Below are 26,563 nucleotides of genomic sequence, written 5' to 3'. Positions count from 1 at the left end.
AAACAGAAAGGGTATGCCCTTACAACAACCCTCCCCTCAGCACACACACCTGAACAGTCCCAATGGTCACTAAATGCACCATACTATTCCTCACGCTAAATGTGCGGGGGATGCCGCCCCTACTCTGTATACCTTTACAAAAGACAACAGGCACACATCGATTTCCTGCAGGAGACACATCTCACAAGCAGTTAACTCCAGCGCCTTAGGAGGCAATGGAGAGGTACGGTTTACGGCACAAGATAATCCGCATATGCCTGGGGTGCGCTGCTCTGGATTCGCACAGGTAACCCCTTCCAAACCCAAAACACAGTAACTGATAAGGTGAACTGGTTGAAGGCCTGTTAGATGGTGAACCCGTTCTCCTCAGTTCTATATATTACCCAAACTCAGAGCAGATGACATTTAGGACGACTCTATCAGTAGTCCTAGCTCACGGGGTGATATCCTGTGAATACTGTGTGGTGATTACAATAATGTACTGTACACCTCTCCTGACCATTCCCATCCGCTCCTTCACACCCCAGCTCGCCAACACTCCCAGCAATTCTCCAGATGGGCTCAATAGTTGACCCTTCTCGATGCATGGAGAGGCCATAACCCACACTACGCCTTTACTATCACCATTCGGTCCCACACAACCTTTATGTCCATCTGAACTATTTCATGTGTACCCAGGACCTAGTTCCACATCTTCTCCGTTCAGACTACTTGGGAGGTAGCTGGGGTTCACAGGGAATTGGCTAGGGCCCTCTGAGAGTCTGATGAAGCAGTGACTGCATTCTATAACTGTCTCACCCCCTTATGACACAGAGCGCCGCACCCTAACAGTTGCCAAGAAAAAACAAACTGCCTTGGTAGAATGCCTCTGTTGCTGCAACTTCACAGAATACACAGCTCGGATACACGCCACAGGGAACAAACCCGGTCGCTTACTGGCATGGCTAGCCCTTAGACAAACACACTCTTACCCAATCACGGAAATCACCATAGATACTTGCCTGATTTTGAGGTCCCAATCAGCCATACTGGAAGCATTCAGCTCATATTATGCCAAGTTGTACAGGACACCTCTCACCCTACACCCTGACACAATCAAAAGTTTCCTCACCCACCACACCTGCTCTCCATCATTGCTCTGGAATGAGAGAAGCTAGATGAACTCATTTCTGTGGCTTAGGTAAAGAAGGCAATACACAGCCTATCTCGTAATAAGATCACAGAATTTGCCGGGCTTCCAATTGAATATTTTGATTGGTTCTCTGTCAGCCTTGGTACTCGATTAGTCGAGGTATATAATGAAGTCCTTACCACCGGCACACTCACAGCCTCCCTCCAGGATGCTCTCCTAGTATCTGTTCTGAAGCCCGATAGGGACTCCACTTGCCTCTTGGCCTATCGCCTGGTGGCCATTTTAGGTGCTGCTTATAAGATACTTGGCAAAGTCCTTGCGGACCGGTTCCTAAGGGTACTTCCTGTCCTCATTCACCACAACAAAAATGTATTTGTATCAGGTTGCCACACATTCAACAACATTAGGCAACTCATTCATGTGATGGATCAGGCCTCGCTATGATACCCACAGGCAGCCAGCATGCCCCAAACTGGACCTCGAGAAGGCCTTTGATTCCTTATCATTGGAATACCTCTTAGAGGTTCTGCAAGCAGCTGGCCTGGGCCAACATCTACTAGCATACACAAAGTTGCTGTACCCAAACCCATCCTCTAGGTCATGTATCAAACACTGGATCTTGTCCCAGTTTCCTATATGCTGTGGTGCCCATCAGGGTTGCCTTCTCTTCCCTATCCTATTCTCAATCACCATGGAGCTACTTGCCCATCGCCTCAGCTTAGAAGGCCAAAGATGGGCGGTTCCCCCTACATAGATGATTTACTCCTATATATCTGAGACGCCTCCGCAGACACGACTTCATTATCGACTGGCTTCCGGGACTTTGAGGAAGCAGTAGACCTCTGTGTGAACTAGGGAAAATCATTTGCCTTTTTGTTTCCAAGCTACGCCCCCCCCACAGGTAATCCGCATGGGTGATGCTCCACTAACCTGGAGGAAAGCTCTTGTCTGTTTTCCATGGGTTCGACTGTATCACTCCCAAAGAGACCTGTTAGAAGAAAACCTGAAACATGCCCTTAAATCCCAAAACCGCTTCTGGCAGCAGCTCACTCTCGCTGGCAAGGTAGAACTTTCTAAAATGATCGTCCTCCCTAATCTCCTATATTATTTTGTAAATATGCTGGTGTTTCCCCACCATTGCTTCTTTTGTGATTTAGACCAATTATTGGGGACCTGCTGTGGAATGATGGGGTGCAATTTGTGACCCGTCAAAAACCCCAACTGCCGATGGGTCAGGGAGGGCTCGGGGTACCATCCTTCAAAACTTCAGCTTCAGTGGGTGTCCTGATAATCAAATCAATCAGTACATTAGTAGAGCGCGCTACTCACCGGTGAGGGTCTCAAGGCGCTGAGGGGGGGGGGGGGGGGGGGGTGCTATTGCTCGAATAGCCAGGTCTTGAGGTGTTTCCTGAAGGTGAGATGGTCCTGGGTCAGTCGTAGGTGTGCGGGGAGGGAGTTCCATGTCTTGGCTGCCAGGTAGGAGTACGATCTTCCGGTGGTGGTTCTGCGAATCCGTGGGATGGTGACGAGGGCGAGGCTGGTGGAGTGGAGCTGGCGGGTGGGGGTGTAGAACGAGAGGCGGTTGTTGAGGTATTCGGGCCCATGTTGTGGAGCGCTTTGTGTGCGTGGGTGAGCAGCCTGAACGTGATCCTCTTGCTGACGGGGAGCCAGTGCAGGTTTCGCAGGTGGGCAGATATGTGGCTGTGGCGAGGGATGTCGAGGATGAGTCGTGCAGAGGTTTTCTGTATGCGTTGAAGGTGTTTCTGGAGTTTGGCTGTGGTTCCTGCGTATAGGGCGTTTCCGTAGTCCAGTCGGCTGGTGACGAGGGCCTGGGTGACCGTCTTTCTGGTTTCAGTGGGGATCCACCGGAAGATCTTTCGAAGCATGCGCAGGGTGTTGAAACATGAGGATGAGACTGTGTTGACTTGTTTGGTCATCGTGAGGGAGGAGTCCAGGATGAATCCCAGGTTGCGTGCGTGGTCCGTGGGTGTCGGTGCGGTGCCCAGCGTCGTGGGCCACCAGGAGTCGTCCCAGGCGGACGGGGATTGTCCGAGGATGAGGACCTCCGTCTTGTCCGAGTTGAGCTTTAGACGGCTGTGCTTCATCCATTCTGCGACATCTTTCATTCCGTTACAAATGGGGGTGGGGTCGCACACTACTCACACACCGGCGGTGTCGCCCCTAAGTGTGAGTAGTGTGCGACCCCACCCCCATTTGTAACTTTAAAGCTCCCGTGAGCAGTGGGCTGACGAGCCTGGGATCCCGCACCTACGCGCCTGAGTGGTACTATACCTGGCAGATATTGGCAGCCATCGGCAACCCCAGTACACGCCTATCCCTGCTGACGAGGGGTGATACCCCGAAACACGTGTCCAGGGATGGCGAAGACAGCGAAGATAGTAGAAGATCGAAAGATGATGCATCGCGAACACTTTACTACATTGACCAGAGTCCTTAGGGGCGACACCGCCGGTGTGTGAGTAGTGTGCGACCCCACCCCATTTGTATCTTTCATTCCGTCTTGGAAGTTGGCTTTGGCGGTGAGAGGGTCATTGGTGAGGGAGAGTATCAGTTGGCTGTCGTTGGCGTAGGAGATGATGTTGATGTTGTGTTTGCGTGCGATGGTGGCGAGGGGGCTCATGTAGATATTGAAGAGGGTTGGGCTGAGCGAGGAACCCTGGGGTACGCCGCAGATGATCTTGGTGGCTTTGGAGCGGAAGGGAGGGAGGCGGACTCTCTGGGTTCTGTCGGAGTGGAACGATGTGATCCAGTCCAGGGCCTTTCCTTGGATCCCAGTGTTGTAGAGGCGGGTTATTAGGATACGGTGGCAGACGGTATCAAAGGCTGCCGAGAGGTCGAGGAGGATGAGAGCGGCTGTCTCTCCATTGTCCATCAGGGTCCTGATGTCATCGGTGGCTGCGATGAGGGCGGTCTCGGTGCTGTGGTTGGCTCGAAATCCGGACTGGGAAGGGTCGAGCGAGTTGTTTTGTTCGAGGAATGCAGTCAGCTGTTTATTGACGGTCTTCTCGATGACTTTAGCCGGGAAGGGGAGAAGAGAGATGGGGCGGAAGTTCTTGAGGTCTTTGGGGTCCGCTGTTGGATTCTTCAGAAGGGCGTTGATTTCTGCGTGTTTCCAGCTTCCAGGGAAGGTGGCTGACGTGAAGGAGCTGTTGATGATGTTCCGGAGGTGTTGTGCGATGATGATGTTGGCTTTGTTGAAGATATGATGAGGGCATGGGTCGGATGGGGAGCCGGAGTGGATGTGTTCATGACGCGGGTGGTTTCTTCAGTGCTGATGGGGGTCCATGCGCTAAGGATGGTGGTGGGGATCATTGGTATGGTGGCTGGAGGCGGAGTCTGGGGTCCGAAGCTGTTGTGTATATCTGCGATCTTGAGGTGGAAGAATGTGGCGAGGGAGTTGCAGAGGTCTGAAGAGTTACTTGCTGTTGTGGGCGTTGTTGTCTAGTCGCTCTTTGAACTATGTCCTTTTGGTGGTGCGGATCATCTGGTGGTATTCGCGGGTGGCGCTCTTGAGGGCTGTCATGTTTTCTGTTGTCCATTCGTGGCGCCAAGCTTTCTCGAGGGTTCGGCATGATTTCTTTGCGACTCTGAGGGCGTCTGTGAACCATGCGGTTTTTCTGTTGCTCGTCTTGCCTGTTTTTTTTTTCAGAGGAGCGAGGTCGTCGGCGCAGTTGGTGATCCACTGTGCGAGGTTGTGTGCTGCGTCGTTGGTGTCGGGGGTGTCTACAGGCGAGTTCTGGCTCAGCGATGTGGTCAGTTGGTCTGCGGTTACTTTGCTCCAGCATCTGAGGGGGATCTGTGGCGTCTAGTGGCGGGTGGTGGTCTTCTTGAAGGTGAAGTGGATGCAGCTGTGGTCGGTCCAGTGTAGTCTGGTGGAGTGGCTGAAGGAGACGTGGTTGCTGGCGGAGAAGATGGGGTCGAGCGTGTGGCCAGCGAAGTGGGTTGGCGTGTCCACCAGTTGCTTGAGTTCGAGGTTGGTGAGGTTGTCGAGCAGGGTGGTGGTGTTGTTGTCGTTGTTTTTCTCCAGGTGGAAGTTAAGGTCCCCTAGGAGGATGTATTCTGGTGAGGCAAGGGCGTGCTGGCTGATTAAGTCGGCGATGGTTTCGCTGAATTGTGTCCGTGGGCCCGGGGGTCTGTAGATGAGTGTTCCTCTGAGGGTGGTCTGGGGGTCGGTGTGGATCTGGAAGTGTAGGTGTTCGGCGGCGGTGAGGGTGTTTTCGGAGTTGGTTGTGACGCTGATGGTGTTCCTGTAGATGATGGCTAGGTTTGTTGACGCGGTCCTTCCGGGTGATCTTGTAGCCGTCCGGGATGGCTATGGCGATGTCGGGGGCCGAGGAGGCGTTCATCCAGGTTTCCGTGAGGAAGGCGATGTCTGGTGCTGTAGTATCAAGGAGTTCCCAGAGTTCGACGGCGTGTTTTTGGATGGAGCGGGTGTTTAGCAGGATGCACTTGAGGTGGTTGTTGTTGTCATTGCTGTGTTCTGTAGGTGGGGTGCAGGTTCGGAGGCAGGTGAATTTGCAGGCTTGACAGGTGAAGGGTCCGTGGGTGCGCCTCGGGGTAGCTCGGTGGCAGGCGGCATGTCGTCCGGTGTTGAGTGCGGTGAGAGTGGCGCTGTCGTACCTCAGTTGGGTGCCCTGTCGTCGGCTGGGGCCAGGGGTTCTGGCACTGGGCGCGGTCCAAGCGCGGACGGGCGCAGATGGGCTTGCCTTTGGCGCGCCAGAGGCGCGGCCGCCAATTAAAGGTAGGTGGTGAGGAGGGGTCAGCTGGGAGGCGGGAGGGCGGTCAGCGAATGGGCACGGGGAGCGGGGCCGCACGGGAGGCAGCGGTGGGAAAAATGGCACACAGTGGAGCAGAGCAGGCGGGGTCACAGGCACAGGTGGCGCTGCAGCGGTGGGGAAGCGACCTACCCAGAGGGTCAAGGGTCGCTGTCTCTACCGCGCAGCGGCCGCCATTTAAAGGTAGGTGGGGAGGAGGGGTCAGCTGGGAGGCGGGAGGGCGGTCAGCGAATGGGCACGGGGGGTGGGCGGCACGGGAGGCAGCGGCGGGGAAAACGGCACACAGGGGAGCAGAGCAGGCGGGGTCAGAGGCACAGGTGGCGCTACAGCGGTGGGGAAGCGACCTACCCAGAGGGTCAAGGGTCGCTCCTGATAACCTCTACAAAATGAGTACAGAACACGGTGATGAAGATTAATTCAAGCATTTTCATCCTTCATTTTTTGTTTTTGTCAATGAGTCACCCTCAGTGGCAAAGGTTTGCCTGGGCTTGCATCCGATAGCTCACTGCGCTATAAGATCTTAAGTTGCACTCAGGGTTGGACTAGGACAAAAAATATAAGCCTTGGCACCAAAATAAAAGTGGCTCCCATTAGCGAACCAGATACCTAAAAAAGTGGACCACATTTATAAATCAGGACAGTTTTAAACTTGTAAAGACATGCTGTATGGGTATTTTGCAAAGTATGGGAGACCACATGTTTTTCTGTGGGCTTCCGGCATTGCTTGTTGTAATATCAGTGAAATCAGTAGTAAAAACCAACATACCTGGGAATAATACAGGCCCACAAACTACTAAGAAACGGCCAACACACTGATCGGTCAGGCCAGCCCATCGGACCCTGTTCATTTGGCCAGTCTTACACTGGCTGAATTTCAGTGGGTAGGTTCAATAAGGTGAAAATACGTAAGGTTGCATGTTCAAACAGGGCATGGCCTCACAGCTTGGGCTGGATGGTTCCTTTAAGGCAAGGCCAAGACTAATTTGCATTTGTTTCTTTGCTATAGACTTGTTACTGTATACAATTGCTTATAGAATCTCTTCCATGCCAGATTTTGCAAGCTTCTGGTCAGGGAAGACCAACGATGCAACCTGTGTTGACATAGTCGACGGTGAAGGGATCTATAAATGTATGGAAAGGCAATGAATGTGGTAGAACCATCTCTTTGTAGTCATTACATCCTTGCAACTCTCTATCATAACATATTATGGAGACACCTAGGATTCCACTAGCAGGGTGGATGCTAGATTGACATGAGAAGCTTCAAGCTTTGCCACGTTTCCATTGGCGGGTGCAGGGAAGAAAAATTGTCATATCACCTAGGGCAATGAAAATCCTTGCATTCGATTTGTTGACTCATTGATTGACAACTAGGGCACACACGGTGCAGTGACGTGTGACCAGTCATGACTCTTCTTGGCATTTTTCATCTGGTATGTCAAAAAGGTTTTATGAAGAGTCGACTGCATCAGAGTAAAATTGCTTTTACTGACAATATGAGCTGCATTTCAGCATCTAATTATATATTTCAAATACAATGCTATTTTAAAGATCCCTGAATAGTTCTATCTTGTTAGTGGCTTAACATGCCTCTTGTAGTCTCCAACGGTGTCAGTTTTTGTAAATAGTGTGGTGCATCATTAGCAGTGCATGGAGCAAATACACCATTGTATGCTCACAATCTACGTGTATCCTCCTAGGGAGAAATGTTTTAATGGCCTGCCCTGTACAATCACAATGTAAAGGTTTTCAAAATATTTAACTGCACTACAGTTTAAATAGATTTCTATTTGTTTGATGGAAGGTTTGCATTAGTAGAGGAAAAACGCAAGCCCTGTAACACTTTTCATCACAAGCATTATTTACATAATTGCTGAAGCTCTTTCTCTGTCTGACCATCACTCAGGCACTCATCCTCATTTTTTTTTAATCTCTCTTTTGGTCACTCTCATTCTGACAAGCACTATCTGTTCCCCTTCTCTCAGTTTCGCTCATTCTTTCTCTCACGTCCTCTCTCTCTTAAGCACATACACAAACAATTTCCTGCTCTTTCTCTCTCTCATGTTCCTCTTTTTCTGTCACCCATTGTCCTTCCTGTGGGTATCATTCTTTCTATTCTACTGCTCTCCTCTCATACTAATTCAGTCTTTCTCACATGTTTATTTCTTCGACACTACACACAGTGTACTCGGTGTTTCATTCTATATCACTGGCCGTAATGCTCCTTAATGCTCCTATATATATATTATAATATACTGATTTCAGACACTGTCCACACAGTTTCTAGTGTACCCCATTGCCATAAGAGCAGTTTGCTCTCGGAATCTGGTGTCTGTTGATTATCCTCTAGTGTCCGCCAGCTGCTTGTGTTGTAATTCACATACTCTTTCCCAACATCCACTCTCCCATTGTTTATGTCCCCATAATAAAAACAAAAGCTATAACAAACAAGCATTTGAATAGGCAAAAATAGGTTGCCAACATGGAGAGGACAAAAAACTAGAAGACAATTTTTATGTTAATAGTTTTTTTAACACCTTCGGTGCTCGTGACGAGACCAGCTGGTCATGAGTTACGGTGGAGCTGTGCTCATGACGAGCTGGTCTCAGCATAACGGCTCTGCACCGCCCACACCCGATTAAGTCCCAGCCTGTGCGGGCGAATTAATCAGTGGGCGGGGTCGGGACGAGACGAGATGAGCTCCACCGTGACTCATGACGAGCTGGTCTCGTCACAAGCACCGCGGCACCGTGCTCACCCCGCACCGTGGGGGAATTAGCCCCGCAGCGAAGGGGTTAATAGGGTCTTTCAGTTGAAGACAAAGTCTTTTCCTTTATAAACGGTAACAAAAATTCTTATAACACTTTTTATTATAACTTTTCAACATGCTGCACAGCAGCCACTCTGTTCTACAACATAGCTTAAAGACATTGCAAAGCCAATAGCTCTAGCTAAAAGTCCCAAAGACTAGACCTATTTGGCTATGCCAATGCTTGTTCTACAAATGTATTGCGCAAGAACAATAAGCTACATGTAACCATAACTAGAAGTAGCTGGATGTACTACCAGCCAACCTTCTAAATTTCAGGAAAGGAGTAAGATGCAAGAGTAATCTCCTTAAGTGTCTGCTTTTCCCAACTCTAACCATTGATGTAAAAAAAAAATTCCTTTCACTATAAGTTCCAAAACACACCACCAAAGCTGTTTTGGAGTCACCTCATACACCAGTCACATTAGTCCTCAGATCTCAGAATTTTCAGCGATTTCCAACACAAGCTATTCATCATCTCCTACAAAACGACTTGTCGTTCAGTGGACATGAACAAGGGCAACCATTTGTTGTAAAGAAAGGGCGTGCAGTTTCATGTTGTCAGAAGAGACACAGTCACTTTTGAGTTTATTTGTTTTTCTTAACTCAGATGGTATTTCTGCGTGTGGCTCTGGGTTGGAAGGCTTAAAAGTAGGAGAATGTGGGGGAGGTGGAGATCATACCATGGTTTGACCACCCAGGCTCCTGTTGCAGATGGGAAGGGGGTGAGTGGAGGAGGTAGAGTGCCAATTGTGTGTGCACGTTTACCTGTTGTACTGTTTTGCAACTGAAAACTAATAATATATATATATTTTTTTTAACTAAAGTGGGAGAATGCAATGACAGGGCTTATACTCTGAGCCCAAGCTACCCATATAAACAAAAGGAAACTATGTACTAAGTTGGACAGCTGGAAGTAAGCTTAATGTAACACTACTGCCAAATGGAAGCAAACAAAAATCAGCAAAACGGGCTGTAAATTGAAAGCTTTGCAACTGGCTTTACTATTAAAAGAGCAGTATGTGAGAACAATTAAAAACGGTCAAATCTATGACTCCAGGAGATCATTAACAATGCTTATTTAGGTAATGCAATGCAAGCTACCACGTGCATATCTGGTCATAATTTTGCTCCTGTAAACAAAAACGTTGCAATTATGAAAATCTCCAATTTATAAAAATATAACCATTTGAGACCCATCCTTCTAGTCACCAAAATAAAAGGATTGAGTCTCAATGTATTTTTGATTAACCAACAAATGTTGATAAACCAGCAGAAAAGGGCAGTACAGAAACAGAATTCCTCACCTCCCAGTCCAGGTAGTCACTTGCATCCTCGAAGTTGGTGAGGAGTGACACTGAGCAGAAAAGCTTTGGCAGCTCCTCACGAGTCAGGGGTGGGAAGCGGCTGTCTTTAAGGGCACTGCAAAACAAATGGTGTGAAGATGGAAGAAATAGGGACTGAGTCATGAATACAAGATTGACAACTGTATTACACCTTCATGGAATCAGACATCTCAAGTATGTAACCCAGACTTGACCGCACATCAGCGTTGTTAAAGCTTCACCCCAAATGTCATCTCACATACTCCTATTTCGCCAAAAGACTCTCGAAATACATTTTGTACGATTTAATTAAATTCCTGGCAAGAATACATGAGCAGTGCCCCAGTGGAAAGTCTGTCAGAAGTTGTGTTAATTTGGTACAGCAAACCCAGCCACAAGAGCACAGTTGCTCCACAAAACAGGAAAGAGCTTAAAGAACTGGGTGATGAGTAAGGCCCAGTATGATCAGTAGAAGGTTATCAGAGACACCTTCCACCAAAGCAACTCTATTAACGATTGTACAACTGCACTACAGAAACAGCAAGACAACTTTGTTTGAGTGAAAGCTTATAATACCAGAGAATATGCGCTCACGGCTGAACGGGTCAAAAAAGGTTTTAATGAAGAACAAAGAATACATGTATTCTATTTTGCTGTAGAACCTCATAATCTATTGAATTTCATTCATTTCGTTTTTAATTTAAAGGTATGATTTTTAAATTGATAGAATGAATCGTAGTTTTTTTCAGTATAGTTTATGTGGTTGTAGAAATGTCAAAACACGTTCATGTGTTCAGCAGCTTTTCTTTGAGGAACAATTGCCAGTAAAACTTATCTTTGAAGCAGGGGCGGCTCTAGGCTCATGGCGGCCCTGGGCAGGGAGCGCAGGTTGGGGGCCCTGGAAGAGGTGGTCCGGGTGGGGCGGAGCGCGGAGGCTAGTGAAGAGGGGGGGTCAGGGTGTTTGGAAGTGGAACAGAGCCGGAGGCCGCCAAATCCCTGCCAGGGGCCGCCACGCAAATATGTATCCATCCTCAGAGGATTATCATATTAAGGATCTATATTGGCGTGGTGGCCCCTGGGGTTTGGTGGCCCTGTGCAGGTGCACAGCTTGCACATGCCTAAGGCCGCCTCTGTTTGAAGTTCCCTGAGCAACCTGCAGTTTAACCCCTCGCTCTAGAATCTCACTCGCTCTGAAATGTGCCTTTTGCACACCTTCAGTCAGAGCTCTACGGCAATACCATCGGTTGTACTAACAATCTACGCGCTTATTTCCGCCTTAGCAGTGTTGCACTACTTTTAAATGTTTATAAAAACAATGTGAGAAGGGGAAAAGTAAAAAAAAAAAGCCATATTGTTGCCTAGAACTGCTGGTTAGGACTGCTGGCAAAACCCCCCAAAAGAATCTTTGGGAAAATAAAGAAGTCCCTCAAAGGATGATGTTGTTTAATGAGTGAGCTGATTTGAGGCCTGAGGCAGTGAGGAATCCTTGTAGAGGGCACAATGCGGGGCAGCAGCTTCACCTCTGAATCTACTGCCAGAGATGATATATCCATTAGCATTGCCTATTACACAAGGTCATCATTGTGCCAGGGGCTATATGCCCTGATCTCGAAGCAAATGTGAATCACCCAGAGTTGGTCTTAAGAGCCCATTGGCTAACAGATGCACATTTAGGGTATTCCTGAATGGGTTCCCTTTAATTAGTAAATCTAAGCCTATAGCCACACGGGACACAAGGATCTCATCTACATATTATAAAATAGGGAACACTTTTCTGCCAAATATTTGGGTGAGCTGGGATTAAAAAGTCCAAAGAATGGCTCCCTAAAGTGAATGCAACCTTGCCGGAGTTCCATGTGCTCGGCCTAGGTGATTTGAGTATTATTCCAACAGCTTTCAACAAAACAAATTCTACTCTCAACATGGCCACCTTTTCTGGTCGAATGTATGCTCTTCAGAAGCAGCTGTGGAATTCTAATTTCCTCGTCTTTGTCTTGCTTACGATTATATAGATGAAATGTGCATGGTTATGAATCAACCCAAGAAAAAGGTCTAACAAGGGCTGAAGGTATGTATTGAAAAGGACAGGGGATAGATAAGACATACCCCTGGGGGACTCTAGAGTAGAGACACCAAAATGACAAAAGTCAGATGGAGGAAAACTGAATTATGATTTGTGAATGATTTTCGTAAATCAATGCTTTTCACTTTCAAAAGCTTATAAAAAAGATTATACATCACTGCTTTTTATTTTTATTAGTAGTCATGAAGCCCGAAATATGAGGGTCTGAGCAAAAGTCAAAGTTTCAGGCCAATCAAGTTGGAAGTAGGAGTTGGATGCGGGCTCCGGGTTGGTCTCAGTCAAGATTTTATCTTTGCACTTAGAAACTTTTCTGGTTCTTTTTCTTGTCCATAGCGAGGTTGGCAGGGCCCTCTGCAGCTTGAGGCCAGCGCTAGGATCGACGTCGCCGGACATGCGAAGTCCAGCGTTCTAGTGAAGTCTTGGTTCTTGACTGCATTCAAGGCTACCCACGAATCGCCAAGTAGCAGTAGTTTATGAGCCTCGGACTCAGTGAACAAAAACTATTATCTTTTGCCTTTGGATTGCAAATTGCGGTTCTATGGGGAGAAACAGTACACTCTATCACCAGCCAATGGTCCAGGAGCTGTGAGGCACCTCTTGGGGGCTAGGACTCGATCTCATAGGCCACACCAGCGAAGTCCAGGGCAAGTCTAGTGGCTACTTATCAGCTGGTATATTCTGAAATACCAGAACAGTTCATATTTGTTGTGTGCTAGCAGAAAACATTTCGTTTCACAGCAGGATTGCCACATAAATTCCCTCACATTGGAGTCAGAGAAATAAAATAAAAGACCAAGCTCCCTCAGAAGACAGAGCCTGACATTGGACCTCTGTCCTTGAATGCACAGCAAATGTGACAAGATAAGAACAAGATTTAGAATCAAGCATGTTTTATTGGGTGGTAAAAGCAAATCATTATACACAGCTTAGCTGCCTACATCAAGACGCCGGCAGAGCATAATCTTATGATCAATACACAGCACTCAGGTCTACATCCCAGAGGGCGACCCCGCGATAACATTCAGACCACCACGCAAAGATAAGGGACCTGGCTAAGATAACACTTTTATAGAACAAAAGAAACAAAGAAATAGACAAACAACTAAACCCTCTCACCCTGCCTCCCCCACCCCCACCCTTCTCTGCTTCAGTTCTTAACCACCAGTTCTACCTCACCTTAACAGGCGGTCCCAGGCTAGTATCTGTCAGATTAAGTTTTGGTGGCCCCTGGTGGCTCCAGGGGAACGAGTTGTAGGATTTGCATGTATTTCGGGCACGTGACTTCCCTCATATCTTTGGTAAGGAGTTGCAAGAATTGGGCCCATAGTTTTGCATATTCCAAACCTTTCCCGTCAATCGCCAAGAGGTGCCAAAGCCTCTGAATCCAATCTCGAGGGTCTGGGGTTGTCGAGGATCCCCAATGCGCCAGTAATACCTGCCTCACCACAAGCAACGCTAGGGCTATCTGCTTACCCCTCAGCGAAATTAAAGGGAAGGATTTAGGATGGGGGAGTCCCAATAACGTGTGTTCAAGCGCTGCGAGGCCTCCGGGTAGTTATGCGCTATAGAAGTGTCATTTTTCATTTCATTTCATTTCGTGGGAATGTAATCTGAAATGCAGTGTCAAGGTCATCGAGAACCGTTGCCCAATACCGCACTAGTTTCGGGCAGTGAACCGTACATGTGCCATGGTGCCAGTAAGACCACACCGCCGCCAGCAGAGGTCTGACTTAGCTCCATCCCAAGATTTGATGTGCGCTGGGGATTAGTACCAATAAGTGACTACTTTATAGGCAGATTCCGCGCACGCAGAGTTTGAAGCAGTGCAGTGTGCCCGATAAAAGATGTGCTCCCATTCTTTTTGCATTAAAGGCCGCCCTAATTCAGTCTCCCAATGGACCTGCGCCTTTGTGCGTTGCTTCTTGGGGCGTGCAATGATCATGGAGTAAAGCTCAGATATGAGTCTAGGGTCATCCTTTTTACAGACCAGCCACTTTTAAAGGTAGTCAAGGGATGGGACATAAGAGCGAAATTGGAGGGTTGGGTCACCCAGTGCGCAAGCTGTGAGTAATGGAAAGCATCCGATTCTGGCAGGTCATGATAATCCTTACGCAGTTGAGGGAAGGGGATCAAGCCATCTAAGTCAAAAAGAGAGCCTACCCTTTTACAACCCTCCTCTTTCCAACGGTGGAAGACTGGGGATGCGAACCAGGTGGGAAGTCAGGGTTGTCCACGACAGGGGTCATAGGAGAGGGGAACGTAATCCAGCCTCTCTGGCATGCTAGCTGATCCCTAGCCTTAAGAGTTGGCGAAGTAATCGGAGAGGAGTAGAAGCCCCATGCTCTGTGCTTGCGCGGGAGCCAGAGTTCGCGCCAAAAATTACAGCCAGCCACTGTTTGGTCCATAAAGTTCCAGTGTTTGCTGGACAAGGACCTGTTCCATTCCGTGATGAGGCGGAGACAAGATGCTTGGTAATAAGCTCCCACTAGCGGGAAGCCCATCCCGCCACTAGCTTTCGGCAAGGTGACCAGTGATAATGCAAGCCGCGTTTTTTTATTATACCACAAAAATTTGTTAAGGAGCCCCTGCAATTTCCGAAGAGTGCCTGGAGGTGGACTCACAGGGAGCATCTGAAACATGTAAAGGATACGTGGGAGCACAGTCATTTTCACGGCGGCTAATCTCCAGTACCACGCTAGGTTGAGACGGGACCAATCAGACAATGCCTTGGTTGTTTGATCCACCAGTAATTTATAATTGAGGGCAGTTGTTTTAGCGAATGACGAGGTCAGCCGAACGCCCAGATACGTAATCCTGTTGCAGGTCCCGGACCTCAACTTCAGGAATAGAGATGTTGAGAATTTGCGATTTTGAAAAGTTAACTTTAAACCCTGCGACACTTTACAAAGCAAGAACCTCTCTCGACAGGTGCCGCAATGTGGAATGGGGTTGTGTAAGCGACAGAAACACATCGTCTGCATACATACTAATTTTGTGTGTGTCAGCGCTGAATTTGATACCTATAATGCCACGGTTCGATCGAATGCGTTGGGCAAAAGGCTCCATATAGAGCGCGAAGAGCAGCGGGGACAAGGGACACCCCTGCCGCGTACCTCTGGAGATGTGGAAGAGGCCCGTTTTACACCCGTTCACTCGCACCGCCGCTTTAAGGGCTGCATAGAGACACTGGACCCATCGGACAAACTTATCACCGAATCCAAAGGCACGTAAGACTGCAAATAAATACTCCCAATCAACGCGGTCAAAGGCCATCTCTGCGTCGATTAAAAGCAAAAAGGCCTGAGTGCGAGACCGGTGTATCAAATCTATAAGGTGAAGGAGTCGCTTGGTATTGTCCCCTCCTTGCTGCGTCGGAATAAAGCCGGACTGGCCTGAGTCAATAAGGCCATCCATCAAGGGGCTAAGTCGCGCTGCCAATATGCTTGCGAAGAGCTTTGCATCGATGTTAAGGAGTGAAATTGGCCAGTACGACCCACATTCTTTAGGATCCTTTCCAGATTTAAGAATAATGGCAATTGCTGCCTCAGACATTGAGGGAGTCACCTCCCCAGTATCGAGGAAGGAATTAAAAAGTCTTGTTAAAAGGGGAGCCAGCTCCACGCAAAAGGTTTTTATAAAAGAGTGCTGAGAAGCCGTCCGGACCCGGGGATTTGGCCACTTTCAATCGTGCTAACGCTGAGATGACCTTCTCTATTCGAAAGGCGGCATCCAAAGTGTCAGCCGATGATTTAAGCAGAGGAGTAATATCGCAAAAATGTAAATACTCCTCCGTGCCCTGCGGGCGAGTATCCCCCGTGTAAAGGCATTGATATTACTGGCGAAAGGTGTCGACAATAAGAGTCTTGGTGTTATGCTCTACCGCTTTTAGATCCCAGATGGATTGAATAGCTGACAACTGCGTTCGTGCCCGTAGCCTATGTGCCAACATCCTCCCTCCCTTGTCTCCGCTGAGATAAAACTTATGGCGTAGGCGCAGGAGGGCATGCTCTGCCCTGTCCAAGTCTATGTGTTTTAGCATGCGCCACCGCGTTTCCAGTTCCCTCCAGACTCTCGGGGCTCCGGTACGCTTGTGCACCGCTTCTAGGGCTCCCACCTCCCTCTCCAATTCTGCACGCTTTTCTTTGCGTAACCGCGCAAAGGACGCTGCGATCGCGATGATTTCTAATGCACTACTAATTTCAAACTTTCCCATACCGCCGCAAGAGGAGATCACTCTTGGTCGTTGTCTGCGAGGTAGTGTACAATAGTATTCCGAATTCGAGTAGTGACCTCCTCCGAGTGCAGAAGGGAATCACGGAGGCGCCAGCCCTGTGGTGGGGAATGCCTGCCATGGGATGTGAGCAACACCGAGATGAGGGCATGGTCTGACAGGAACGAGGAGTGATATCTGCTGCGTGTAAGTGTGAGAGGAGAGAGGGTGTGGCCAAAAAGTGATCTAAGCGTGCGTAGGTTTGTTGCGGTGCGGAGTAGTACGTGTAATCTCGCACATTAGGATGTTGAGTGCGCCACACATTGCTCAATCCACAATCAATCAACCATTGCCTCCCTCCCTGCGACAGTGCTCCCGTCTGATGTGATCGCTGCTCTGATCTATCCATCCCTGGGTCCATCACCACATTCAGGTCCCTTCCCACTAAAAGCGCCGCGTCTGGAGAGGCAAGAACTTCAGAAAGGGCTAGGCGCAGAAGGGTTCTAGTTGTTCGTTCAGGTAATATAAAGACCCTATCGTCATTTGTGTGTCCCCCATTGTATGCGGAGAGCCAAAAACCTGCCTTTGATATCTACCACAGTTGAAAGCACCTTGCAAAAGCGCGCGCTAAAAAGGATTGCAACCCCATTTTTCTTAGCCGGACCTGAGGACCACAGCTGCCGCGGAAAGCATTTATCCTTCATCCGCGTAGTATCTTTGGATAACAGGTGGGTTTCCTGGAGCAGACATACATTACCTTCAGCATTTTCTAAGAGAGAAAGTATTGCAGAGCGTTTAACCGGGTTGTTTAGCCCTCTGACATTCAAGCTTACAATTTTCAAATCCCTACCCATAAAATCTAAGGGAGGAGCAAAAAGGCATCAAGCTGTCCAGATCCAACATCACCAGGACCAGTGTGAGTCAATTCCCATGGACCGGGTACCTGCCATGCCTGCCTCAGAACTGATGCGAAGCCCCAACAACAACCCCAAAAAATCCCGCAAAAACCATTTCCGGAACAAATAATACAGCAACCATAAGAAAGGAGGAAACCTGAGAGTCTAAGGTAGTGACAACAGTCTGTCTCAAAAGTCACACGTTTAGGGGGACATGGCGCCATCCCAAGTCGAGTCATGTACTGAGTACAGAGCAAACCCACCGTATAAAGGGGTATGATAACACTGCTCCTCAGCAGACTGCACTCCTCCTCCGGTGCCGAAAAATAAGCCGAACTGGATGCCAAACTTTTGAAAATTAAGGGACAGCTGCATTATCCGTCACCTTTGCTACTGATGTAAGGGACGCCTCTCTCTCCAGCATTCTAGTGGACGTGGACTTTGAGGTGGGGGCCGATCTCCCAACCCGCTGCCACTCGGTAGAGCGCCTGCGCCGCCGCAAAGGAGACCCATTGTTCTCAGATAAGGGGGGCCGCTCCAACCCCAATACATCAAAAGCGGCCTCCAAAGTGCGAATCTGTAGGAGTTTGCCCTGGTGCTTAAAGATGAGCCGAAATGTGTGGCCCCACGAGTAGGGGATACCTTGTTCACGGAGATGAGTAGTAATGGGCTTAAAGTCCCTCCTCCTGACCAGCGTGGAGGCTGCCAGGTCTTGGTAAAGTGTGGGCTGATGACCCCGAAACTGCACAGGGTTGAGATCTCGGGCTTTACGAAGGATTCGCTCCTTAAGTTGGAAATCGTGGACACAGACAAGTATGTCCGGCGGGGGAGCTTTAGCACCACGTGGTAGACCTACACGGTGAACCCCATCCATCTGGATTTCCTAATCCTCGTCCTCACTCAAGATCTGATGAAAGAGGTCGCAGACATAAGCCCGGAGGTTGTCTCCTTCTCTTTTCCAAGGAACCGCCCAAATTCTGATGGTATTAGGCCTGGAGCTGTTTTCTAAGTCCTCAGCGTGGGCATCGAGAGCAAGATTCTGTTCCGTAAGGCGAATCACATCCTGCTGGAGCTGGTGGAGATCCTCTTGTCTTCCTAAGTCATGCTCCTTAAAGGTCGCCACCCGCTCTCCTATGGCATCCACATCACGCCAAACTTCTCGGAGGTCTGAAGAAAGCTGGGAGCGAAGCTCCATAATGTCCTCCTTTATGGCCGTGAACAGTTCGACCATATAAGCTTTGATTGCCGGCGCATCATCGTCGTCGGGTTGCGGCGCTTTGGATTCCGACTGAGAAGCAGAGTGGCTCGACGATTTTTGCAGGAGATCTTTCAAGGGTTTGTCCTTTCTACCCCTGGAGGAAGACATGGTGCCACAGGCAGGGGTCTATGCGCGGCCGAGCGCAACCAGGGCAGGGCAGCAGGAAGAGATTTCAGAGATGGCCAGGAGATCGATCCCCGCAGGGCAAGCCGGGCTGGAGCGTAAGAAAGAGGGCGGGCAATGTCGAACTCCGTGAGGCAATACAGTTCAAGCCTAAATATGGCAGGCCCAGGTCGTGGAGCCCGGGCAGCGAACCGTAAGCCTGCAGCGACTCTTGAATAATCTGCCTAGCAAGGGAAGACCGGTGCCCAGGTCTCAAAAGGGGGAACACAGGAAAGAAAAAAAAAAGAAGAAGGGGGAACCCCACACCTCACAACCAGAAGAACACTGTGCATGCTAGCTACAGCTGAGTCAGGCCTCTACTAGCCAGTCCAGGTCGTCTGTTGCTCTGCCGATCCCAGGTCTTCCCTCAGGGACCACACGAAAAAGCCCACGTGGCCGCCAAAGTCCATCACAGGGAGTACAACCCCTCAGTCTGCAGGAGGAGGGGGGCTCTCAGAGTCAGGAATCGTCCTGCAGATGGAAGAAACAGAACCCCCCCCACTACCGCTATCACCGCCGCACCGTCCGCCGACACGCGGACCGAGTCACACAACTTGAAGCCAGGCGACGGCCCACGGCCACTGGTCTCCTCCCAGCAAAGCTCACAGTGAAGCCCCCAGCGGGCGGCCAGGCCTCTCCTGGACAACTGCGCAGGATTAGCGACCACGCCGGGTCGCGCAGTCACTGACAAGGGCAGGGGCAGAGAGCCGCCACCCGCCGACTGAGGGCAGGCTTACCGCTCCCAAAAGCTTAGTCCACAAGGCCCCTAGCTCCACGCAAAGGCCCCCGAAGCAGTTACACAGTAGAGGGGCACCTTCTCTCGCTACCGCCTCCAGGGAGGCCACCACAGGGAGAGCATGCACCGCAGCCTCTATAGCTGGGCCCAGCCCCTAACAAACAGTTCAAGGGCCCAAGCTACTCCTCTGCCTCCAGTCCCCACCACCGGGCACAACAAGTCCTGCGGCGGGCGAGAGCCTTCCACAGCACCAGGCCTCGCAGTCAGCAAGGGGGGCCGGAGGGTCCGCTAAACTCAAAATCGCCACCATGCGCAGCCCGCAGGGCCCACTCGTTGCCGCTGTCCGCCGACACATGGACTATCCAAGCAGCCAGAGGCCGGGCGCCAGTCTGCCACCCCTCCGCTCCTCACCTCAACACTCCTGGGCCCCAGACACTTCGGCCCCAATCAGTAATGGCGCGGGTGTATTCAGGAGCTCAATGGGGGTCCGCTCATAACCACGCTCGTGTAGAAGCCTGCTTGGGTTAGTCACCACAGGGCTCCTCCGCCTTCAGGGATCCAGCGCGCCGCAGCCAGGCCACCTCCTCCAGCTCAGCAAAATGGCGGCCGCTGCGCGGACCCCGCACCAATCACTCGCCTGCAATCGCTGCTGTTCGTGCCCCCACTCATCCGGCCATATCGCTGCCCTGAGATCGCCTCAGGCTACCTCTCCATGCAGCCGGGGACACAGCGACGTGAAGATCCACAGCAGCAGCAGCGCTCCGCTAGGCACGCCGGGCCGCAGCAAGGCCGGGGCCGGACACAGTCCAGGCAGAGTCCAAAAGCTGCCACAGATGTCGCAAATAAGCCCACCGCCGGTGCTAGGATAGCAGCAGGCATCTCCACGTTCGCTGTCCAGCGCGGATGGGCATCAGTGGGGGAGATATAACAAGGCTTACGTCAGGAGGCGCCAGAGGGATAGGGAAGCACGTCCTATATCGCCGCCATCTTGGCTACGCCCCAAGAACAAGATTTAAAGGCCTGTTTACAGAAAGTGATTACTCAGAAAGATACAGTAAACTGGTAATGCTCCACGGCAGGGTTGTATTCAAGCTGGGCAGTCTTAAGCAAATAAAGCCAGCAAATAGAAAGAAAGCAACTGTCCGTTACCAACGACAAAGCCTATGATAAGCAATGGGTGGGATCCATTCTCAGGGAAGCTTTCAGAATACCCACAAGAAGTCATTAGAAAGGTCATTTGCCCGTGCTGGGGCACTGCTTAAAGTTATTAGACCAAAAATCAAAATACAAGAGGACGAAGGCTCATGAAACATTATTGGAGGTCAATGACATGATACAAGACTTCCCAGACAGCTGACCAGGAAGTGCCACTTCTGGGCAAGAATTTAGAGGGAGGTGGTAAGGATCTTAGTATGGACCATCAATGGACCCAGGGACAAGATAATATTTTCACATGTGAGAAATTTCTGTGAAAAATTATTATCTCATTCTAAGGACATACTTGAATACTTTGTAGAATACTATTCAAAATATAACATTTCGGGGGGGGGGGTGTGGCTAGCAGCCGATCATGGCGGCAGCTTAGAGGACGAGTTCCGCGAGTAGAGCGGCCTCTCCTTACATCCGTTAATTAATCCGACCAATTTCAAGTCTCTATCGGAGGGTCCCAAGTCCGGGACCGGGCAGGACCGGCGGCAGTGACTCCGGCAGCAAACTGAGACCGGGTGGCGAAGTTGTCGATGGAAGCCACTGTGGCCTGTGAGGCGACGAGGATTCGGGGACAGCAGTATCCGGGGAGCCCGGCCGGAAGTGCCTGCAGCCTGGGCGAGACTCGCCGGAAGTGCCCGGTATATGGTGACTGGGAACCGCGGCGCCTTGAAGGGAAAAAGAAAACGTGGATCGGCACGGACAGGCTGAGCGGAGTCGACTGTGGCGAGGAGGCGGCGGCTCGAACTCCGTGAAGGGAAGCCGGACTGCGGGCTGAAGTGCAGGGACGGAGGGACCGCTATGAGAAACATCGCCGCCATTTTGGGACACCACGGCCGGCCAAGAAGACAAGCAGACCCTCTCTACAATAGTGAGTGGCGGCGCATTAAATACTACAGAGCGGGCGCTGTGACCGAGAGAGACATCATTGAATTGTCAGGAGCCCCCAGCGTCGGCTCCGACGGCACGGCCGAATCCCGTGACCTGTCCTGCACTGCGGCGAAGGGAGAACACCCGCCGGAAAACCAGCAGATGGAATGGGCGGAAAGAAGCCAACACTGGACGACGTTATGTGGGCACTGACGCAGGTGCAGGTCACGGTGGGCTCAATTTCTGCCGAAATCACCATGATAAGAGCGGACTTCCACAAAATGTCCGAGAAGGTGAGCTCGATGGAAGTGGTCACAAAGTCGCTGGTGGAGGACGTGTCGGAGCTACAGACGACAATGGAGCGAGTGCAGGCGGAAAACAAAGCACTGAGAGAGAGACTGGACGATCAAGAAGGGCGCTCCAGGGGGAACAACATCAGAATTCTTGGGGTTCCGGAGTCCGAAGGTACTAGAGCGACGGATGTATTCGTGGAAGATCTGATCACAACGAAGCTTTAGCCTAAGGGCCTATCCGCCTTCTTCTCGGTTGAGAGAGCACACCGAGTCCCGGGAGGCCAGCCAAAACCAGGTGCAGCCCCACGACCTATTCTAGCTCGACTGTTCAATTTTCGGGACAGGGACGCCATTCTGCAGGCGGCACAGGCTTCCCCTCCTGTTAAGATCCAAAATTCCACGCTGGCCTTTTTTCCGGACTATACGGCGGAAGTCGCTCGCCGCCGACGGACGTTCCTAGATGTGAAAAGAGAACTAAGGGCGAGAGAGCTTCCGTATTCAATGCTGTTCCCGGCCAGGTTGCGGGTGGTAGCGGACAAAAGGACCTGGTTCTTTGATACTCCTGAAATGGCCCAAGATTGGCTGGAAGGATGGAGGCCGGCCACTCAGCGTCGCCGCTCAAACAGGAAACCTAAGGACCAGGGCACAGTGGATCAGGGAGGCTCCCAAGCCTCCGGACATATGGAGGTGGAACATTCGCCAGTAAGGGAAGGCATGGACGATGACACCAATGCGGAACAATAACCACCCGGTGACTGCAGGACAATTGTTGATCAAGCTAACTTCCTAACGGACTGCCGTTGGACACTGGACTGAGGGCCTCCGAAGAGGGTACGAGAGGCCGCTGACTCCGGAGAGTCCTTCACCCCAGCGAGCTAGTATTTTGTGTGGGGGTTGGGTTGAGCACTCTGCTAAGTTGGGGGGCGGGCGGTTCAATGTCCGTGTAGCAGGGGGGCAGGGAGGGGGGGAGTTCGGGGGGGGGTTGTTTCCGAGTTCTTCAACTCACGACAAAGGGTATTGTTTTTTAATTGTTCTAATTGTTTGACTCAAAGTAGTAGGGTAAGACACGACGACAGTCACACAATGGCCGACCCGCGACAAGGGGTACTACTTTCTACAAGCTTAACTCTAGGTGGAGGGATACGACACGCTAACAGAGATGAGAGGAGAGACAGGCCACAGCATGGTTTACGTAGGTACCCGCCCACGGCACGCATAAACACTTCGCTCAAAGACGAACATGGCACACGACATGCAGGCTGACACCTTAGATCGAGGTCCTCAAACGGCACCGGTGGCACCACTACAATTACTGACATGGAATGTACGGGGCCTGGGGGACAAGATTAAACGGGGGCTGGTTATGCAGAGTAATAGGAGATTGGGTCCGGCTTTAGTTCTTCTTCAGGAGACACACCTGGTGGGCACTGCTACACAAGCATTAGATAGGCGGGGATATCACATGATAGCGCACTCAGAGTTCACCTCAGGATCACGCGGGACGGGCATACTGCTGCGCAAATCATCTCCGTTTATACTACAGTCCACCAAAACAGATGACCAAGGCCGCTTTGCGGCGGCGCATGGGCAGTGGGAAGGCAAACCGCTGAACGTAGTGTCTGTTTACATTCCACCAGCACTCCACACAATCGCCTTTCCCGACCTAGGGAAGTTCCTCCTGGAGCTCCAGGAGGGCGACCTTATTATAGGGGGGGACTTCAATGCAGTCGCACATAACACGCAGGATCGTTTCCCTGTTCGAACACAGACGCCTGGTCCCTCTCGGATCACCGAATTTCTTGAGGCGCAAGGGCTGATAGACATCTGGAGGTGCATGCACCCTGAAGAACAGCAGTACACTTACTTCTCCGCTACTCACAATAGTTTGTCCCGCATCGACTACTTTCTCACCCTGGGCGATGGCCTCCTCACCATAGATGAAGTGCAGATCAGACCAAGGGGCATATCGGACCACTCACCACTGACACTAACCTTGTCCTGCCCGGAGAGGGCCCGTAAAAGAATATATCCAATTTACCCGGGATACCTTAAGGTTCCGTCTATACGGAGGGAACTAAAAAAGGCGACCCAGTATTATTTTGCAGAAAATGCGGCATCGGTGGAATACCCCACGGTTTTACAAAACAGTTCTGAGAGGGCAAGCCATCTCAACCATAGCGGGATACAAGCGCACACAGAGAAGGGAACTAGTAGAACTAGAGCTAGAACTTAACACGGCGAACGCAGCACACATGGCAGACCCGACGGCAGACACACTACACTCGCTTCAACTTTGCCAACAACTCCATGGCGACCACCTGAGGCGGCGGACGGTAGAAAATATTACGGCGACCACACATAGAATATATGACGTAGGGGACAAGGCGAGTAAACTCCTGGCCTGGTTGGACAAAAAGAAGGGTGGCAGTAGGAGTATACTGCAATTGCATGATGCTGACGGGATGTTACACACGCGCCCATCGGCAATAGTAGACGCACTGGCCGACCACTTTCAGAAGGTCTACACCCCTGACGTCAAAGTAACGGCGGGGGCGGCAATGATGGCTCTTCGCGATATACCAACACCGACCATATCACAAGAGGCGGTGGATGAACTTGAAGCCGAATTGTCGACAGAGGAGGTACAATTGGCTATTAATGCGATACATTCCGGCAAGGCACTTGGCCCTAACGGAATCCCTATCGAATGGTATAAGGCAATGTTGGAAACGCTAAGTACGCCCCTGCTGGGTATGTACATGGAGAGCCTTCAGCGAGAGATCCTACCCCTCGAACAGCGTATGGCGACCATTGTGGCAATTCCGAAACCGGGCAAGCCGCCCACTGAGTGTGCGTCGTATCGCCCAATATCACTCCTCAACGCAGAAGCCAAGATTCTGGCGAAACTGCTGGCTACCAGACTAATGCCACACCTCGCACACCTGATCCACCCAGACCAATCGGGCTTTATGCCGCACAGGAGTACGGCGTTAAACCTCCGTAGAGTGCACGGAGCGGTGGCGCGTGTGCCGCTATTGACGGAACCGGCAGCCATCCTGTCCTTAGATGCCAAAATGGCATTCGATATGGTGGAATGGCGGTATCTCTTGGCGGTGCTTGCCCACATGGGCTTTGGCCCTAAATTCATTTCCTGGATACGGCTCCTATATGCGAGTCCCATGGCACACGTGGCGGCGAATGGCCACATTTCCCGCGACATACCATTGGCTAGGGGGACGAGGCAGGGATGCCCGCTCTCACCTCTGCTATTCGCGTTAGTCCCAGAGCCACTGGCCACCGTAATCAGAACTACCCCGTTATTGAAAGGGATACGCTGGGGGGAAAACTGGGAAGAAAGAATCTCCCTCTATGCTGATGACATGCTGATATACTTGACGGACCCGGAGAAGGGTATCCCGGAGCTCTTAGCACTGTGTGACGCACACGGGCGGGTATCTGGGTATACGATTAATTAAACGAAATCCGTGATCTACGAATTGAGGGGTCCTTCTCCGACTCTTCCCAGTGACTGCCCGCTAGCAGTAGCGGACACCTCCTTTAAATACTTGGGGATTCACGTCACACATAGCCCCGTGGACTTTTATGAGCGAAACTTGCTGCCACCACTTGTTCGATTACGGAATGATGTGAGACCCTGGAAGACCCTTCCTCTGACGCTGTTGGGGCGGGCAGCGCTGTTTAAAATGATGGCACTACCACGTTTCCTTTATGTGCTCGAGAATACACCAACTCTGGTGCCACCACGATATTTCCAAAAAGTGACGGCAATAGTGACTGGTTTATTGTGGGGCAACCACCCAGCCCGGATAGCACATCTGAAGCTCAATAGAAGCTGGTACGATGGTGGGATAGCCCTACCAAATATACAATTGTACTACTGGGCGGCAAACCTTAAGGTTCTCAACCAATGGTTGCACGCCCTGCAGAACGACCCGGCCTACCTCGCAGACAGAACACAGTTGGGCACGCACAGTCTGTTGGCACCGCTGTACCACAAGGGACTAGCAGCAAAGCTAATGGGCCCAACTAAACACACAGTGACTTTGTGGCACAAAGCGCAGGCGAGGCTTACGTGGGGGGGAGTCATAACAAAACTAACACCCTTATGGGACACTAAGGCATTGGGTCACCTACGACACAGTAAGGGATTCACTCAGTGGGACAATATAGGAATCTCCACGGTGGGAGACATGTGGACAAAGGAAGGGGTGGTCCCGTTTTCACACCTCCAGCAACAATACAACCTGGGTCCCAACGAAACCTACCGATATGCTAAAATTAGACATGCATTCATGACAGCAATTGAGGCAGGTACGGAGGTCCCGGAATCCTCTCCACTGGAGGATCGCCTACTTACTGATTACATGCAGACTAACGCCACCTCCCTCACATACCGTAAGCTGCTGAATAACCTGTCAGACCAACTGGGCAAGCTGCGGGAAAAATGGGTGGGCGAACTAGGTGATATGGACGAGACAGACTGGAACGCTGCACTTGCGTCCCAGAGGGAAGCGGGCATGTCGACCAAATTCCGACTGGTGCAGCTTAAGATATTGCACCGGGTATACTTTACGAGGACCACACTACATAAATTGCACAGGGTCGACCACCCGTATTGTCTTAGGGGCTGTGGAGAGGAAGGTACCTTCTTACATACACTCTGGGAGTGCCCGATTATCGCTGACTACTGGCGGCAGGTGCTGCGCACCATCTCCCAAGCTCTAGAGGTGTCACTTACACCCGACCCACGTGTGTGCCTGCTGAAT

General features: G+C 50.8%; 1 protein-coding gene across 7 annotated transcripts in view; it reads right to left on the bottom strand.

Annotated features, from left to right (window-relative positions):
• AMMECR1L (AMMECR1 like) overlaps positions 1-26,563 on the bottom strand; it is an 883,688-nt gene that overhangs the window by 265,096 nt on the left and 592,029 nt on the right. For all 7 annotated transcript variants that reach the window (XM_078665614.1, XM_078665612.1, XM_078665615.1 and 4 more), the window contains one exon: positions 10,045-10,159. In XM_078665614.1, coding sequence (XP_078521740.1) covers positions 10,045-10,159 — 115 coding nt within the window. The remainder of the gene's footprint in view (positions 1-10,044; positions 10,160-26,563) is intronic.

Source organism: Lissotriton helveticus, chromosome 11, assembly GCF_964261635.1.
Source record: "Lissotriton helveticus chromosome 11, aLisHel1.1, whole genome shotgun sequence".
In the NCBI taxonomy this organism is placed as follows: Eukaryota; Metazoa; Chordata; class Amphibia; order Caudata; family Salamandridae; genus Lissotriton; species Lissotriton helveticus.
Note: the sequence above shows the minus strand (reverse complement) of the source record. Positions and strands in the feature narration are given on the sequence as shown.